The sequence below is a fragment of the Exophiala bonariae genome (assembly GCF_035927105.1).
Source record: "Exophiala bonariae strain CCFEE 5792 chromosome Unknown scaffold_9, whole genome shotgun sequence".
NCBI lineage: Eukaryota > Fungi > Ascomycota > Eurotiomycetes > Chaetothyriales > Herpotrichiellaceae > Exophiala > Exophiala bonariae.
In genome coordinates, this window is record NW_027042484.1 from 182,655 (window position 1) to 200,426 (window position 17,772).

A 17,772-nucleotide genomic window follows, 5' to 3' on the forward strand; every position below is an offset into this window, starting at 1 on the left:
CGACCATGGTACTCATATGTCGACTTCCGATACCAATGAACCATGCAAAACTCGGGTCAACAGCTACCGAGTACATGAGGTCAGTAAAGTCAAATAGTAAGTGATCGACAGCGGGGATTGCATGGGTGCTGGCTTCGGTAGGAAATACCCCAATTGCCTCTGAGAGGATAGTAACTGCCGTTCTCACCAACTGCTTGGTTTAAGCTTTGTTCGGGTATACTTTGTAGGCTTAATAGTCAAAAATCGTGCGAAAAATCCTTTGTGAACCTTCCTTCGGTTGAGCAACGAGCAGGTCGGACGAAGTCGAAGATCTTGGTAGCACGATTGGGAATCTGCCATTAATGTGTTTCGAATCGAATTCGGGTAGTACCTAGGTAGTCAACGGCACGTTATGAACCAGTATTTCTCATGACGCGATATTGTGGAAAGAAGTAAAGACACCAAGGTTGTTGCTAAGAGAATTTACTTTGGGCCTTCAATCAAGACCTTGATGGCCTTGCCTGCCTTGACATCCTCGAAAGCCTGGACAGCCTCATCGAAACCGACTTTCCTACTAATCAACTTCTTGACATCAATCTTCCCACTGCTGACAAGATCCAATGCCACTTGATAGTCACCGCTGGCGTATCTGAAACTTCCCCGGATGGTCAATTCCTTGGTACATGCAGCCATGATCGGGAAAGTGATCTCGTCTCGTCCCATACCACCTTGGACGTAAGTACCGCCGTTTCGAACTGCGTGAATTGCCGTTTGAACACTAGGTTCAGCACCACTGGCATCGATCGCGACATCAGCACCTTGGCCGAGGTCGTGTTCATCCTTTAACCGTTGAGCGTTCTCCTGCGCAGAAACCTTCGACGGAACGAAAGTGGCATCGGCGACAAAAGATTTGGCGAAGTCGAGACGCTCTTCATTGATATCAACTGCGATGACTTTCTTGGCTCCAAATGCCCGTGAAACAGCAGCACAGAGTAATCCGACCGGGCCGGCACCGAACACGATTACTGTGTCTCCTTGCTTGACGCCTGCCTGCTTTGTGATGTGAACTCCGACAGCCAGTGGTTCAAACAGAGCACCTTCTTCCAGCGAAACATGATCGGGAAGTTTATAGCAGAAATCTTCAGGTAGAACATAATATTTGGCCAACGTGCCGTCATATGGTGGGGTCGCAGCAAAAGCCATTTCGAAGCATAGATTATATTTTCCTTCCTTGCAACGGATGCAACGCCGGCAAGGTACTCCAGGCTCCATGGCAACACGATCTCCCTTCTTTAAGGACTTGACCTCTGTGCCGACTTCTAGGACAGTGCCTGCGGACTCGTGTCCGAGCACCATGGGATCGTTGACCACATAGTGTCCTATCCGTCCGTGCTGCCAGTAATGGACATCGGAGCCACAAATGCCAGTGAAGTTGACTTGCAGAAGGACATCGTGAGGGTTCGAGAGTTTTGGCACAGGGCGATCTTCGAAGAAAACGTCCTTGATACCACGGAGGACGAAGGAGTTGTTCTCCTATTGGGAGTTAGTAGGACCGTTGTGGATGAAAGCTACGGACTTACTCGGGTTTGTGTTTCTGAAGCCATGATTTTGATCCTATTCCGACAATTGAGACAAAGCAAAAGAATGGTCTAAGAGGCAGTATGTGATGCACGTAACCACCTAATGAGGGGTAGACAAGGATGAGATCAAGATACTTTGACCCTTGGATCTTGACCCTGGTATTAATCCTTTCACCTACGACAGGCCAAGTAAATAATTGATGAGGAGTGTCGGATGGACTTCCTCTGTAGGTAATCCGAACGATTTGATCATGATGGCCTTAGCTTGATCTATATTGCCATGTGAGTGATGTTCCCTTTCGATAGCTGCCCACCGGAGAATAGACAAAAACATATCCCACGCCATGGAATGCGTATTTTAGCCTAAACACGTCACAGTCGCGTCGCCACGCGATACGCCGTGCCTTCCCAACTTGCAAGTGCGGGGTTGAGTTGTACTGGCAGGCGCGACTCATCTCGGCATTTCTCGGTCTCCATTCCCGATCTTTCCCTCTGTAGATGCACCACGTATATGTAACTCACTGGATGTATATATACAACGGGGGTGGTAGTCATGAATATTGTTGATGCAAGACGTTTGTAGCGCTAAGAAGCTGCACCCTGGGATGTGAAATTGCCGAAAGTTGTTCCTTTATTGCTTTAGTGACCTGCTTCGAGATGAACGATCTTGTCACAGTTGAGAATTCCCAAGGGATCGAATGCTTGTTTGAGCTATGCAGAAAGTCAGCATATGTTGGTGATCTAGTATCTGTGATTGTAACGTACCTTGCGCATCGCATTTATAGTGTCCTCTCCGAGTTCTTCGATCAGGAATTCTCGTTTCTTCAAGCCAACACCATGTTCCCCGGTTACTGTGCCTTCCATCTCAATGGCCCGTTTGCACATCCGATGAACAACCTCTTCAGCAACCTTCTTCTCGGTGTCATTGTACAAAAGAATGGCTGATCGAGGTTAGTAGTGATTCTGGCACCCACTCTGTAGAACTCACTATGGAAATTGCCGTCACCAACATGGCCACATATTCCACCAAGGAGCCCATTTTTGGCAACATCATCGCGTGTTTCTTGGATGATATCGGCCAATCTGCTGATCGGGACGGCCTGAAATTTGTTAGTTTCCAATGTGAGTTCCCGAATACTGTGTAACTTACAACATCGGTGGTCCAGACATGGTCGTTCGCATCCCTCTTCATGGCCATCACACTCCACAATGCCTCTTTCCGAGCACTCCAAAGCTCCAAGGCTTCATCATTATTTCGGGCAAATTCGAACTTTTCGTTTTTGGCTGACTTGGCAATTTTTTGAACCGTTTGGATTTGTTCTTTGATCCCATCTGGCGTTCCAGCAAACTTGAAGAATAGCGTGGGTGCTTCTTGCCATTGTCGACTTGTAGTTCCACTCTTGTTGATACATCTCATTTGCACATCATCTAGGATCTCCATACCAGCGACTTGAATGCCTTCACCAACCACTTTAGCAACACAATCAGCAGCCGCGTGAATTGTGGGAAAGGTAGCAACCGCGACGTTTTGACTCTTGGGCAAAACTGTGACCTTCAAGGTGGCTTCGGTGACAATGCCTAGAGTGCCTTCACTACCAATAAACATTTGGGTCAAATTATAACCAGCACTTGATTTCCTTGGTCGTCGACGAGTTTTAATGACTGTACCATCGGCCAGGACCACTGTGAGGGAAACAACCCAGTCGCGCATAGTTCCATACCGATAGGCATTTGTACCTGAACAACCGGTACCAACCATGCCACCGATTTTCGCACCTGGGCCTGGGTCAGGTGGAAAGAACATACCATGTTCGGCTAGATCTTCGTTCAGGTCTTCCCATCCAAGAGCCGGCTGTACCACAATATCCAAATCTTCGGGATGGAATTTGAGAATCTTGTCCATTCTGCCCAGATCGATACAGATACCTCCTCTTGTTGGAGCAAAATGGCCTTCTAGACTCGTACCTCCAGACAGGGCAGTAACAGGTATTTTTCGATCGTGGCACATCTTCATCACCTTCGAGACCTCTTCCGTGCTAGCGGGATAGACAATGGCAAAAGGCCTCTCATTGGGCTTGACAGCATAGGAAGACCATTCGGATCCTGAATGAGCATCGAGATCACCTGAAACCGTTGAGACATGTTCTTTTCCAACAATCAGAGCTAGATCAGTCCAGGCAGCTTGTAATACGGAGGTTCGTGTATCGTGTTGAGGTTTGAGTGCTCGGGTTAGAGAGGTAGTGGAAGAGGTATCGACTGCCTTTTCGGAGCGTGTACCTAGCACATAGGCAACTCCAGCGACGGATAGAATCACTGGAAACATCAGAGACCGAGCATTGTATCGATTCAATTCAACTTACCAATGCTGAGCGCAAGAGTTCTCCCCTGGCCGGGGTTGGAGGCCTCAGCATCTTTGATGTATCGCGCTTGGTCGGCTCGTTCTCGTTGCAATCGATCTGATGTACTTTGGTATAGTTGACCTCTGAAGGAAGGTTTCTCGTCTGCATCCTTCTCTTGTAACCAGGCAGTAGAGTTGTGGAAGGATCGGGTGGCGCAGAATTGTCGCGGTTGAGATCTCTCAATACTTTGTAAAAAGTTGGAGGCGGCTGGTCGCAGCCGCAACACTTGCTTCATTTTGACGAAAGTGATTGGGAACGATGGCTCAAGTGGTCATTATTGAGGTCTCCGACTTGTGGCACACAGGGTAGATCATATAAAGTTCGGGGGAATTAGAAAGGTGGCACAGCTCAATGATTTATACGCAGGGACATGTAGACTTCTAGACATGTTCGGAGTATGCAAGATGCGGAGAGAATGGACGGCTCACGGATGACTGGCACGGTAGAAGCTTAGAGCAAAGCCCGAGGCCCCGTTTACCATTCCCTCGGCTATGGCTGTCGCCAGATTTTTGGGGGTTACCTGCACCACAAGTCATGGGCTGTTTAGGTGCCAACGTCTCCCTCAGCCGGTTTGCCTTAGGCTATGGCTCAGGCATTGGACACACGTGTCCAACCCCGAAAGGATCCAAGGTCTCGCAAACAATGCTTCCCTCTCAAATATTGACACCTTAACCCGCGCAACAACGGCAATGGAACGCTGACCGATTGGATGAAGTTCATATCGCGAAGCTCATCTCTCCCGTATTTCGACCGACGATAGAGAAGTCCGACTGAGATGGTACATATCCTGGTGCGCATCACCACGTTCTACGCCAGAGACAGGCAGAGTTATTCCCAAATCGCTTCAAATCCCAACGCTCCTAAGAAGTTTTGGGTTATAGACATGGCTCTTCTACAGGTCACTAACTGGACGAGTAGAATGATTCATGAATGTAGTCTTTTTTGAGGATGGAAGTGCTCTTGTCGCGCATCATCATGTTGACCCGGAAAATAAATCTGCCGGCAACTCCTCAGCCTCGTAGCCTCGTAGCCTCGCCAGCTTGTTGTTGTTCTTGCAGTGACCACAATCGAAAATCTCGTATCGATCAGTAGCGTGAATGTGTCTTTTCCCAAACAATAATCAGAACTGGCAATACAGAGTGGCGTGAGAGATAACTTTCCGCCACTCAACTCCAAAACCAAGCTTTAGGTAAGAGATGGATATCCCCGCAGTTCGCCCTTGCACCGGGCGTATGATTGCGTGATCATGATTCGAGATACACGAACTCGTACGCCGGATCGTTCTCTTCTTATTCTCCTGCGTTCTCACCGGCATTGTTGAACAATCTTCGGCAAATTTGTTAGCAACGTCTCGTCCAAAGCCGCAAGATGTCGTTCTCCAGCATTCCCATTCTGGATCTTTCACTTGCCCGTGATGCCAAAACCAAACCACAGCTCTTGCTCGATTTACGGCATGCCCTTCTGGAGGTTGGATTTCTTTACATCAAAAACACCGGCATACCCCAGGAACTCATCGACGAGGTCATTCATCTCGGTAAGGCCTTCTTCTCCTTGCCGGAGGAGAAGAAGCTCGAGATTGAGATGAAAAATGCCCCATCTTTCCTCGGCTACAACAAACTCGGAATGGAGATCACCCGATTCAAAATAGATTGGCGCGAACAAATTGACCTCTCGACCAGCCATCCAATCCCCGGTCCAAATGATCCGCTTTACAGAAATCTTCTGGCTCCGAATCAATGGCCGGACGAAAATGCTCTTCCTCGCTTTCGTGCGGCTTATGAGGATTATATGAAGCGCATGGGAGACATGAGCATGGAGTTTACCAGCCTTTGTGCTGAAGCCATCGGCCTACCCAAGGACGCATTCGCCCAATTTTTCGACGAGGCTCAGCAGCATAAGTTGAAGATTGTGAAGTACCCGGACCTGGAAGAGCTTGGCGTCGAGGGCGAGGCGCAAGGCGTTGGTCCTCACAAGGATAGTATGCTGACGAGTTATCTTCTGCAAGCCAGTCATCACCGAGGTTTGCAAGTGCAGAATGGAGATGGTGACTGGATCGATTGCCCGCCCATCGACGGTACCTTGGTGGTTGCCATTGGGCAAGGAATGGAAGCTTTGACCCAGGGTGTTTGCCAGTCTACGACACATCGAGTGCAAAGTCCCCCACGGGGAACAGGCGCAAGGTATAGTATACCTTTCTTCCAGGGTGTTAGCTACGATGCCACTTTCGAAAGTATGGATGTGCCTGAATCGGTGAAGAAGCTCCGCGCAGATGTCCTCGAAAAGCGAGGTGGTCAGCGACTTGATGATATTGAGTTCACTTTCATCAAAGGCATGTGGTCACGCCTTGGAGAAGCAACTCTGATGAACCGGATAAAGAGTCATCCTGATGTTGGAGAGCGCTGGGTAAGTTCTATTTCCCAGTCGTCTTTCGTCACTAACGCTTATGGCTCAGTACCCTGATCTGCTGAAGCAAATTCATGAAAGGGAGGCAGACGAAGCAGCGAGGTTCGCTGCAAAGGAGGCCGCTGAGAAATCCAATGCAGTCCAGTCTCAGCTGCCGTCGATCTCTGCGCATTGACCGATGTATATATACTATAACCAATATCACATGAAATTTCGAACAACAATTGTCTCCCCAGAGAACTCTTTGTTGCTGCAGAGTTCTATCACCATGGGCTTTCTTGAATACCATCATGCTCTGTGTGTGTTTTCAGTGAAATCTACCGGTGATGTTGTTGCTCAGCCTCGCCGTCGCTGCCACCGTTACCTGACCCCTGACCCCTGAATACCAACTTCTCCCAAAACTCATGTGTCGATATTCAATGGTCAAACACGCAATCCTGGTCATCCTGAAGGTTCAGACATTGACTTCCGAGGTTGCTCTTATCCGAGGCTCCCAATGGGGCCGCCAAGGAGTCCTCCGGAGGACCCAAAATGCCCGAATGGCCGATATGCCCTTGGAACACTCCCTCACGCCGTTTGCACCCTTCCCTGGCGCAACCTCACTCTCCAACGCACAAGAGCCAAAAATAATTCTCCCCAGATACTGGTGGGGCACAAAAAAGCGGTCAAAAATGTCCAAAAATGACAAAAAAGAAATTTCGTCGACCCAGGGAAGATTCGAACTCCCAATCTCCAGTGGATTCTATACCGAAAACTGGCGCCTTAACCATTAGGCCACTAGGCCCTGGCCTCTATTGAGGTCGGAGGATGCTGTGTGAGGTATTTTGAGCGAAATTGGATGAAAATGGATTATAAACTCAATTTTTGGTGGGGGAGTGAAAAGGCACCGGTGGCAACGGAGGGTCTGCCGATCTATCGGAAGCGCCCGAAGGCATTGTAACCACAGGTGGGACAGTGGAACCACAAGAAAAATCACAGGTGGAACCCAGGGACAACCCCATATGGCCAAAATATGCTACGATATTGCCAGGCTTACGAACAACGTCACAAATGAGGTTTCTATGGCACTACCTATGTATGCTGGACCATCTTGCAGCTCAGGACTCTAGCATACCTTCATCAGATCGGCTGATATCAATAGCATTTCTCTACCTGACCAGCCAGGCCCATGGGTGTGAGACCAAGTCACAAACAGGTCTCCATGCAAATATCCAACCACCCAAGCGTCGAGAAGCATTTCCAGCCGGATCTGAGCAATGTTTGAGGGGACATTGGCCTAAGATCGGCTCGTCGATGGGTGGCGAGTTCGATGCTCATCCATGTCAAAACTTGGATCATGATCGTTTGAGGAAAGGTTTTTGCTAGGTTAGTACTGGGCATAAAATCTGAGGACATCGATGAAGCATTCGACGGAGAGGTACACCTGGTTGTCGATGTGCATATTGCTGGAATATCGATCAAAGTGCCTGAAGACCTCGTTTGATAGGGAGATCGGTGGAGGGATCGGTAAGAAGATCGAGAGTTTCGCTCCGGGGAGTTCGCCGGCGCCATCAATAAGAAGACGAGGGAAAAGATTGGCAAGAAGAATACGTGAGTGCTAGTGTTGAATACCCTGGCACCATCAACGATTCGAAGAGCGACAAGATGGGAAGATTGAGAGTGTTGCCGCCGAGGAGTTCCATGGCACAATCAATGCGAAGATGAGTGACGATATCGGTAGAAAGGAGAGTAAGAGTCTTGCTGGAGAGTACTCTGGCACCATCGACAAAAGAGGGGAGAAAATATCGGTAATGCTATCGATGAGATACTGAAGCACAACCGACAATGTCGCCCAACCGAAAGCCTGATGAGAAGATGATCGAGGATATAAACGAACCAGTCGTCAAGAAGGCCAATGAAGACTAGGACACAGCGAGAGCAATTATGCAATGTGGCGGCGGTTACTATTATCATGTTCCTGCATGAAAAATGCTTCGAGAAACGTTGCTTCCTATACTATCATCCGCTTTCTGGGACATCCCAAACCACCAACAACGCAAAAGCCTGCGTGATTGGGTAACCTACTTCACTTACATGCAAACAACTATGCTCGTACTCGATTAGCACATGTTCGGGTTGATTTGCTCAGCTGTGAAGAGTCATATCCGCGAGGGAGTGATCAAGTGACATGTGAACTTTCACTGTCTCAACATGTGACTAGTCTCGCATGAATGATTTCTTCTACCTTTGATTTTTTCTTTCACGGCTTGCCCGCTCAGTTCATTGGCGCATTGCACCACCTTTCTGGTCTACTTTTCATTTCGGCTTGACGACATTGCCACCTTTGACTTCGCTCGGATGGTGCCTAAGCTCTATGACCCAAACTGACGTCAATGGGGCATTGAATTTTCAAGTCATGGTACAGAGTTTCATGAATGTAGTGGGAACCAATACGAACTTCTTTGATGATAACCACCAACTAGAGATCGCCAAATCATGTTCACTGTTGAATGATGATGCCGCCTGGAAACCTGTATTTGATGTCGTCCGAGGGTTTCGTCTGGACCAGTATGTCTTCATCCCATTACAAAGCCTTGGTGGTTGGTATGACATGCAACTAACTAATTCAGGGACCACGACATACAAGCCAAAACCGTGCTCAACACCATGCTTCGAACACTGGACTACAAGCGACCACGTAATCCATTCAACGATCCATTCAGGGAGATTTCTCAATCCAGGTTTCCAGTCAGTCTTTGGGCTGGGAGCAAGACCCCACTTCTCATACTCTTGCTCTAATCACTTACGACTTGGACACAAAGAAAGCCAGTGGGACTATTCAATCTTCCATTCATAAGCATGACTCTTTGCAGTAGTTACTGGGTACTTGAACCCTTTTTAGAGTCATCAGTTTTCACTCCCTAGTTCGCCCTGTTGTGCCTCGAGTATATCTTTCAAGAGTTTGATACGAGCGCGCTGTGGAACGTACAAGACTTGGGTAATTTGTGGTGCACTGTAGTCCGACCTGACAGCTTCATTATAAATTTAAAGGCATCAGCGAGGTGAGAGTTAGATAGTCTTCTGCTGCTGCATGCTTGAACGACATTGTTGTCAGGGACATTGCTAAAACTAGGGACTACTAGCCAGGGAATAAGGCTGAGGATCGGCGAATCGTATTGGCTATTCCTCAATCAAGCCCCAAGTTCAACGAATCAGAGGCAGTGCCAAGATATCAATCGACATGGCAGTGATCCTAGAAGCAACACAAACTTGACTTAGTAATTCCCATCGAGGTCATCGCTCACTACGCGTCCGATCTGAACGGTCACTCACATGTTGTTGGGGAATTCACACCATGGAAGGCGTAGTCACCTGCTTTGAAGATGACAGTCCCCTTCCTGACTTGACCAAGATGTATCTTCCGGGAAATCCACTAGAAAGCTTGCCAAAGGACCGGCAGAGGGAGATGATTGCAAGCCTCAAAGCTCTTTCTCGCTATCTTAAGTCCTGCGGGAGGACACTTGCTAAACCAAAAGAGGTGTCTCCCGGATATATGCGACGACTACTTGGGAAGCGATCGTCAGCCATCTTCCGGCATCTGGATACCTTGCGCGCCATTGTTGATCGCCACGAGCTCACGATTCAAAAGAGATGGACGAAGAAGACAAACAAACAGAGGTTGAAAATCATGCTCAGTGCATGGCCAGGTCTTCCTGCTTCACATCGTCCCGACTTCCTTGCGCATCGGATGAAGGCCGGGCCTGAGTCCAGAGACGCCTTCATCTGGCCTTATCTCAACCAGGAGGATCTCATCAGGCCGAGAGCATTGCTTTTGCTACTGAACTATCGATCTAGGAACCATCCAAGTCGATTCGCCGTTGCAGACCTGGAGACGGCTTCTCTGGGAAGGATGCTGGGAACTATTACCCCTGTTTTCTTGCCTACGCATCTCGTTACCCTCAACGGGATCTCAGATCGAAAGAAGGACCAGGACTATGGTAAACTTCTTCTCCACGGTGGTCTTCCTGATGCTCCTGATTGGGATAAGATCTTGACGCAATTTGACCCGAGTGAGGCACTTGTGGTACTGGAAGCCCAAGAACGACTGATGAGATTTCTTGTTGAGTGTTGCACTCTTATTCTACATGACATACCCGTTGATTTGCTGACAAGCCATTCTTACCCAATACAACCGGAACCCCCATCCGTATCCCAAAGATTGATTACCGGACATGCTTCACTCTCGATCATGGCACAAGAAACACCATACTGTCTTCCTCCATCTCTTCCAGATATGTCAAGGTTAGCAGCTCTACTCTCTGCCGCAACTGTCTCTGCGCAAGACCATTTGTGGTCGCTCCGTGAGGATCCTGGATTTTTTCTCCATTTCATGTTAGAGCTCAAAGAACATCGCACGGAAATGATCTTGGACGCAAATGGCAAGAAGCATCCGGTCTTACATCCACAACACATGGAACTGTTTTGGGAAACAGTGATCATCGATATTGTCCTGTTTCCCTATATGAAGCTTAATAATCTATCCAAATTGGCACAAGTGGCACAATCCCTCCACGATATGCAGCTAGGATCATCTTCCCCTCGCATTTCAAACAGAAAGCCTTCTGAGGATTACTTCTACACCCTGATCAGATTTCGCGCGTACCTAACCTACGCGGCCCAGACCCCACTCAGGATGCTACAGATGTTTGTGGCTGGCTCTATTCCGTTCCGCTCACTCCACGTTCGTGAATCCATCAAAGCTTCACAGGCTCCAATACGTGCAGAGACCAGAACATCCATGCTAGGATCCATTGAGGCTCAACTACTCTTCCTTCTAAAAACATTGGCGGATAATGGTGACACCCTTGGTCTACTTCGGATGCCGCTGGTTGTTGATGAACTGCAGAGATTGATCGAAAAAGAGCCGCGTGCGAGGGACATGATTACTGGGTTCATCGGGGGCATAATCGGACATCTGGCGATCATTTGCGAATGCCTGAAACAGGTCGACATTTGCCACACGTGGGCGGAAAGCTACGATTCTGTTATGGAGGAGCACAACGAGGCAGCATATGATGAATGGAACAAGGCTGCCGCGATATGGGAAGATATGGTAGACGTGATGCACAAGTCAGGCCCGGAGTGGAAGAGAATAGTACAATTGGGTATTCCGAAGAAGGGCAAATTTGATTACCCTCTTTGGAAGTGCGAGACGGAGGACAATACAAAACTATTACGACAGTCAGAAGCCAACTTGGACGCCTTCTGGTCTGCTCTTGACAGATTCATGAACAAAGAAGTTGGGGGTCTTGCAGGAACCGCAGTCAAAGATTTTCTTACTCAACCACGCCTCCTACAGCGAACCCCTGAGTGGATTGACCCTGGTGAATCTATCGAAACTTCTTCAGATTTCAACTCACAAACTTCATTGATGCCCCTCTCGGAGCTATACTCTCAGCTCGAGTTACGAACTTCACAAACATTGTGTAACAACAGCAACAAAACCTTGTCGTCGAAGACCAAAACCAAAACTAGAGGATCGCCCTCAACCTTGAGCGTCGATCTGAATCCTGATGTTAAGACAGAGCGACCCGAATCCCGATTGAAATTCACTGTGGATGCCCTTGCGCTCAAAGTGTTTCGGACGCTTTTCTTCACACCCTTACTCAACAACACACCAGGCGAAGTGCTTTGGAAAGATTTCATCCACGCCATGACCTCCGTGGGGTTTGGTTCAGAGAAATTGTATGGTTCGATTTGGCACTTTACCCCTGACAACTTGGATGTCGAGCGAAGCATTCAATTCCACGAGCCACATTCTCCAGCCAAGGCTAACAAGATACCTTTTCACAGTGCACGCAGACATGGTAGGAGATTGTGTAGGGCATATGGATGGCATGGTGACATGTTTGTCTTGCGGGAGAAGACTGTGAGTGCACCAAGTGCAACAACCCCTGAGCCGTGAGCCATCTCTTCGGATTGGATAGCCATCATCAGGGTCGCGGGAGGCATTTGGTTCGTCAGGTAATCATGATGCACTTCTTTGACTTCAATGCGCTTCTTTATAGATGGAGAATTTCGAGCCCGCTATGCACATCTAGATAATTCAGATGCTGGCGACTTTCAGGATAAAGCATGTCGCACTGCATCCAAGATTGCTCAAAATACCCCACGCAGCATCGTCCGATGTCAATACGTCGAATAATGACACTTGATACTTCGGTCCTACGTCTGTACATCTTTCTCGCGTGCCTATCACCAGTGATATCCTCCAAGTGGGCATTTGTCTGTCCATGCCTGTAGCATAGAAAAGTATGGATATTATGTGGGCAGGAAAACGAAGAGTGACCCTCGGGTGACAGCTAGTTAACACGTCACCAGGCTGGATCTGGCCATGGACACTGCTCGGCAGTTGTTTTCGTTCGAGGTAGAATAGAGCCATCCCGGTGCGACCGTGGATACAAGGCTTGGAGTAGCTTGTCAGTTGCAGTACTTGGTCTCGTAACGAGTATGAATCGAGAAACATGTCCGGCTGTGGGGTTGGTGAATTGATCTGCATGATGGACTGGGGTTGACGACGGAGAAAAAATTACCAGGACAAAAACCCAGACCCACAATTTGCCCGCACTTGAACCTTTCAACCTCGGCCAGCATTCGCACGAGATCGGCATTTGCAGACACTGAGTTCGTGGACGGAACGTATCGACATGGATGAGGTGTTTATCATTTCTCCGCATTCACTTGAACTTGTAAAGGTCACATTGATGTATGATACCCACTATTAGCTAGCTGCCTAATGTGGGAGCCCCAGGACTGGAGTAGATCGGCATTCAGAAGGCAATCGCTTTATGACTAAATCCATCGAGCCGACCTTACATCACCAAGTAGTCGATATATATGGGCAATCCTCGGCGATGGCGACCGGCATGCTTCTTGAAAATACCTACAGAACTGTGGTAGATACGATAGTCGAAATGGCAGACCATCATTTTCCATCATTTCGCAGGTTCTTTCTAGGAACCCTGCTTTCCACTCAATTGGTGAATTGCGGAGTGGTGAACTGGTCAGCCACAGCGCCTTCAGTTCAGGTCAAGAATGGCACCTACGAGGGGGTTTACAACCAAGAATACAACCAGGACTTTTTCCTGGGGATGCCTTTCGCGCAGCCACCGGTTGGAGATCTTCGATTCCGGAATCCGCAATCTTTGAACACGACCTGGACGGAGTCTAAGAATGCGAACGAGTATTCTTTGGCTTGTTATGGATATGGCAGTGACGACTGGGTGTTGGGGAATCCTGTTAGCGAAGACTGCTTGACTCTCAACGTTGTTCGCCCGGCGGGCGTGGCGGATGGAGCTCAACTCCCAGTCGGTGTCTGGATTCACGGTGGTGGAGCATTCATGGGAAGCAGTCGTGACCCTCGTTATAATGCAAGCTTCATCGTTAAACAATCAGTTGATATGGGAAAACCTTTCATCTTTGTCAGTCTCAACTATCGCCTTCAAGCTTTCGGGTTCATCTTCGGAACGGAAGTTCTGAAAGCCGGCGCAACCAATTTGGGTTATAAAGACCAGCGACTGGCATTACATTGGATCCAAGAGAATATTGCTTCTTTCGGCGGGGATCCCACTAAGGTGACTATCTGGGGCGAGTCTGCTGGCGCATGGAGTGTTGGAGCTCAGTTAATGGCGTACGGAGGCCGAGACGACGGACTATTCCGAAGCGCGATCCAAGAAAGTGGTGGTATGGTTTCGAGTGGTCGTTATCCTTCTCCTGAAGACTGGGACGCCTATTACAACAACATCACTCGAGCCACCAATTGCAGTGATGCTTCAGATACACTGGCATGCCTTCGAGACGTGCCAGCGGATGCTCTCAGCGCCGTGTTCAACAGCAGTGTCACAGCACAAGTTCCCTTTTGGGGAGGGCAGATCGACGGCGACTTCCTCCAGAACTCTGGAACCCAAAACTTGTTGAACGGCGCATTTGTCAAAGTTCCTCTGCTCCATGGTGCAAACTTCGACGAAGGCACTGCGTTCGGAATCCGGGGAATCAATACAACGGAGCAGTTTGTCGCCAGTGTGATGGCAAGGGGTGTTGACAATGCCACTGCTCGAACGATTGCCGCGTTGTACCCAGACATTCCAGCAATTGGCATACCCGCTACACTTGTCGGTCGCCCATCAGGCATGTTCGCGTCATTAGGCAGTCAGTGGAAGCGATCAGCCGCTTACAAAGGTGACCTTCTTATGCACGGCCCCCGCAGACTCGCATCTCACTCCTGGGCCAAAAACAACGTCACTTCCTTCAGCTACGACTTCAACGTACGAGTGAATGGAGTTCCGCTTGCTATAGGGTCAACCCACTTTCAGGAGGTTTCTTTTGTATTTGACAACACAAATGGGATCGGGTATGAGAATGCTGTGGCGGTAAATCCATTCGAGGGCCAACCGCCAAGTTTTTATGACCTGGCCAACATCATGTCGCGCATGTGGGTGAGTTTCATCGTCGACACTGATCCTAATTATAATGATGGTAAGTTTCTTCCCTTTGCAGATGAATTTTCACGTCGAGAATCTTACCTCTGGCCATTAGCAACGAGTGTCCAGTGGCCAGTATATACCGAAGATGATCAAGCGAATCTGGTTTTCGATGTCAATGCAACCGACCTTGTATATGTTCAGCCGGACTACTACCGTGCTGAAGGCATGCAGTATATAATAGACCGCTTCGCGACTGTATATGGTCGGTAATTTGGAGGGTTCGTGGTTCAGTAAATGTGAAAGGACGTTACCGCATTGCTGCCTTTGTCATCTGTGGATGCCGTGTTTTTGCGGGACATTAAGCACAAGTCTAAGCTTTCCGATCCTTTCCTCAGGATTGATAAACTAACAAGATTTAAATGATCAAGCAGAATAGTGTCTGTGTGCATCAACATTTTTGGGCATTTTCTAATTGAATACTCTCCCCACTTGATACTGACGCCTTCTGCTTGGGTACCATGCGAAGGCCACTTGAATTGATCTCTGAAGCAGTTCATACACCATGATAGTCCTTTCTGCCGTCCATTCTCGATTAATACAAGCAATCAGAAAATGATGTGCATGTAGCCAAGTTGCATACTCATTCATCATCCGTCGAGTTAATCTCCGGGGTCTCAATTCGAACCATAGAGTCTTTAGAATCGCCGATGGTCATTTCCTATCCACCGGCCTCAATTTCGCGCCATGTCGCTCATAAGAAAGTCTATTCAAAGCTCTTAGACGATTCAGAAGAGTGGCGTTCTGATTTACCCGACGACTCTACAGCTCCATTCGTGACACCCGCAGCAATGGCCCGATCCACATCGTCCGTCAATCTCGCCGCTTCTTGTTGTAGATTCCAATGTCTGAGAATATTCATCTTCTGCTCCATTGATAGCTTTTGCCAGGCCGCATTGTAGATCAAGAATCTGGAGACTGTCAACACACCGCCATTGGCTGCATTTGTGTATTCTTCAAGAGCGTTCTGGGCAACCTCGGGCCATGTTTCTGCTTCCGTTCTCAATCCGTGAAAGTCTCTACTGGCTTCGGCCTCGAACTGTTCAGGCTCTGTTGTCATTTCTCCAGGTTCATCTTGTAGGGCTCGAGCCTCATCAGTAGCAGCCGCGACCGATGTTCCAAGATCTGGATCGCTATCGACGGTGTAGCCTCCATTTGCTACCCATGCGCGATAGACTTTGATTGACTCGTTCACAATGTCCTCATGGAGGCACACCATTCCTGGGCGTCGAGCCTGGTACAGGGCCAACAGCTCTTGTGCAATCTGAGTATCTGATCGCATTTGAAATTGAGGTAAGTTTACCTTTTTGGCATACCATATGTCGCGAAGATTACCTTCTGGGCCGGTGTAGACTACGTGTGGTGAGATATCATCAAGGCATTCCATGTATACAGCACCTGGGGAGTTCCAGTATAGTATGATGGGTGAAGGTCCTTGGTAGAGCTTGATGTTTGAGTAGGCCTTGCTCTCCCAGCACAGCGTAATTGGTACAACCGGACTGCTGAGGGATAGGGCTTTGCCACGTGCACTCAACAGGTCAAGACACTGCGAACCTCGAATCTACTTCCAAATACGTTCCAAACATGCATTGAACTTGAAGAAGGCTGATGTATCTAAATTTGGAACTTTGCCAACTTCGATGAGACACGTAAACCCGCATGCACCCATTTCTGCCTCATTTGTTATGCGCAAAGATGATCTTGCGACAGTCTTCAATACCATGATTGAGAATTTCGAGGACTATCAGATCAAGTTGTATGCCAGCGTTGAATCCTTGCCATCTGTGTACATGCTAACACTTTGGGCGATGGAAATACTGCTTCCAACTTCTCCAGATGAAGGGCCATGCAAGATCCACACATTGGTTGTTGTTGTTGTTGTTGTTGTTGTTGTCAACGGGTTGCTTCTTGAAACATTGGATGCTGTGATTCACCCGAACCCCTTTCGAAAAAGAATGGGTTTGCATGGGTGCCAACCCGACATCCAAAAGGCTGCGTGATGTCAATTTATTAGGGAGCATAGGGGCTGACCTCCGATGTCTGAGAAATAAGATTTTCGGACCGATCCCGACTCCGGTTGCGGGAAGGCTTGACTTGAAGGATGTCTTAGAGCAACTTCTAACTGCAAGACAGCTTTCTGCCACAACAAAATCTTTTTAGTATGGAACAAGAATAATCTCACGGTGGCACATGACTCACGGACTGTTTGCCTTGGTCGCTGACGCACAAAAATGTTATCTTTCCTTGCCAGGCATCCACCACGCACGCGTGTTGTTCACTTGAACAAGATAGAATTTGACAATGGGCGCTCATTCATTCAGTTCCGGCCCCATGAGGACCGCTATCTGGTCATCAACTCTCTCCCGCCAGATGAGATTCCGGAATCCCCTGCAGACGATAAGCCAAGCCCTCCAAATTGTGCATTGACTCCGCCACTTCATTGGCACTCTCATCAAGAAGAGGTCTTCCATGTCATCGAAGGCGACGCGATCTTCTACCTCGAGGACAAGAGACAGATCGCACGACAGGGTGACGTAGTTACCATTCCGAAGCAAGAGTTCCACACGTTTCGAAATGCAAGCACGACAGAGAGACTATTGATCGAATTTGTCCTACGGCCTGAAAACAAGGACCGTGACGAATGCTTTTTCAGAAACACGCAGACTTATCGTGATGATTGCCGCAATGCCGGTGTGCCAAGAAGTATTTTTCAGGTCCTTATGTTCAACCGCAGGGGTAATGTGGTGCTTGCATTACCAGGGCCAAAACCGGTTGCCAAGTTGGCTGGACTGCTCATGAATTTCTTTGGCTCCATTATTGGGAGATGGCTCTTAGGGTACTCGTACTCATATCCGGAATATTACGACAAACAGCATTGAGAGATTTACACCA

The 17,772-nt window shown here is 48.5% G+C and overlaps 5 protein-coding genes and 1 non-coding gene across 6 annotated transcripts; 4 read left to right on the forward strand and 2 right to left on the reverse strand.

The window, feature by feature from the left end:
* Window positions 1-462: 462 nt before the first annotated feature.
* On the reverse strand, window positions 463-4,193 carry LTR84_012901 (uncharacterized protein; the record flags this gene model as incomplete). Its single annotated transcript, XM_064856408.1, has 5 exons — window positions 463-1,512; window positions 2,325-2,500; window positions 2,548-2,659; window positions 2,710-3,872; window positions 3,920-4,193. 5 exons carry the CDS (start codon window positions 4,191-4,193, stop codon window positions 463-465), a joined length of 2,775 nt encoding a protein of 924 aa, XP_064707584.1.
* A 1,133-nt stretch (window positions 4,194-5,326) lies between these two features.
* Window positions 5,327-6,536, forward strand: LTR84_012902 (uncharacterized protein; the record flags this gene model as incomplete). Its single annotated transcript, XM_064856409.1, has 2 exons — window positions 5,327-6,361; window positions 6,411-6,536. 2 exons carry the CDS (start codon window positions 5,327-5,329, stop codon window positions 6,534-6,536), a joined length of 1,161 nt encoding a protein of 386 aa, XP_064707585.1.
* Window positions 6,537-7,063: 527 nt separating this feature from the next.
* On the reverse strand, window positions 7,064-7,145 carry LTR84_012903. The gene has a single exon. It is a non-coding gene; the product is annotated as a tRNA-Arg (tRNA).
* A 2,550-nt stretch (window positions 7,146-9,695) lies between these two features.
* Window positions 9,696-12,305, forward strand: LTR84_012904 (uncharacterized protein; the record flags this gene model as incomplete). Its single annotated transcript, XM_064856410.1, has 1 exon — window positions 9,696-12,305. The coding sequence occupies one exon, from the start codon at window positions 9,696-9,698 to the stop codon at window positions 12,303-12,305; it is 2,610 nt and encodes an 869-aa protein (XP_064707586.1).
* A 949-nt stretch (window positions 12,306-13,254) lies between these two features.
* On the forward strand, window positions 13,255-15,093 carry LTR84_012905 (uncharacterized protein; the record flags this gene model as incomplete). The annotated part of the gene is made up of 1 exon (XM_064856411.1): window positions 13,255-15,093. One exon carries the CDS (start codon window positions 13,255-13,257, stop codon window positions 15,091-15,093), a length of 1,839 nt encoding a protein of 612 aa, XP_064707587.1.
* A 2,018-nt stretch (window positions 15,094-17,111) lies between these two features.
* On the forward strand, window positions 17,112-17,759 carry LTR84_012906 (uncharacterized protein; the record flags this gene model as incomplete). The annotated part of the gene is made up of 1 exon (XM_064856412.1): window positions 17,112-17,759. The coding sequence occupies one exon, from the start codon at window positions 17,112-17,114 to the stop codon at window positions 17,757-17,759; it is 648 nt and encodes a 215-aa protein (XP_064707588.1).
* Between the last annotated feature and the right edge of the window lie 13 nt (window positions 17,760-17,772).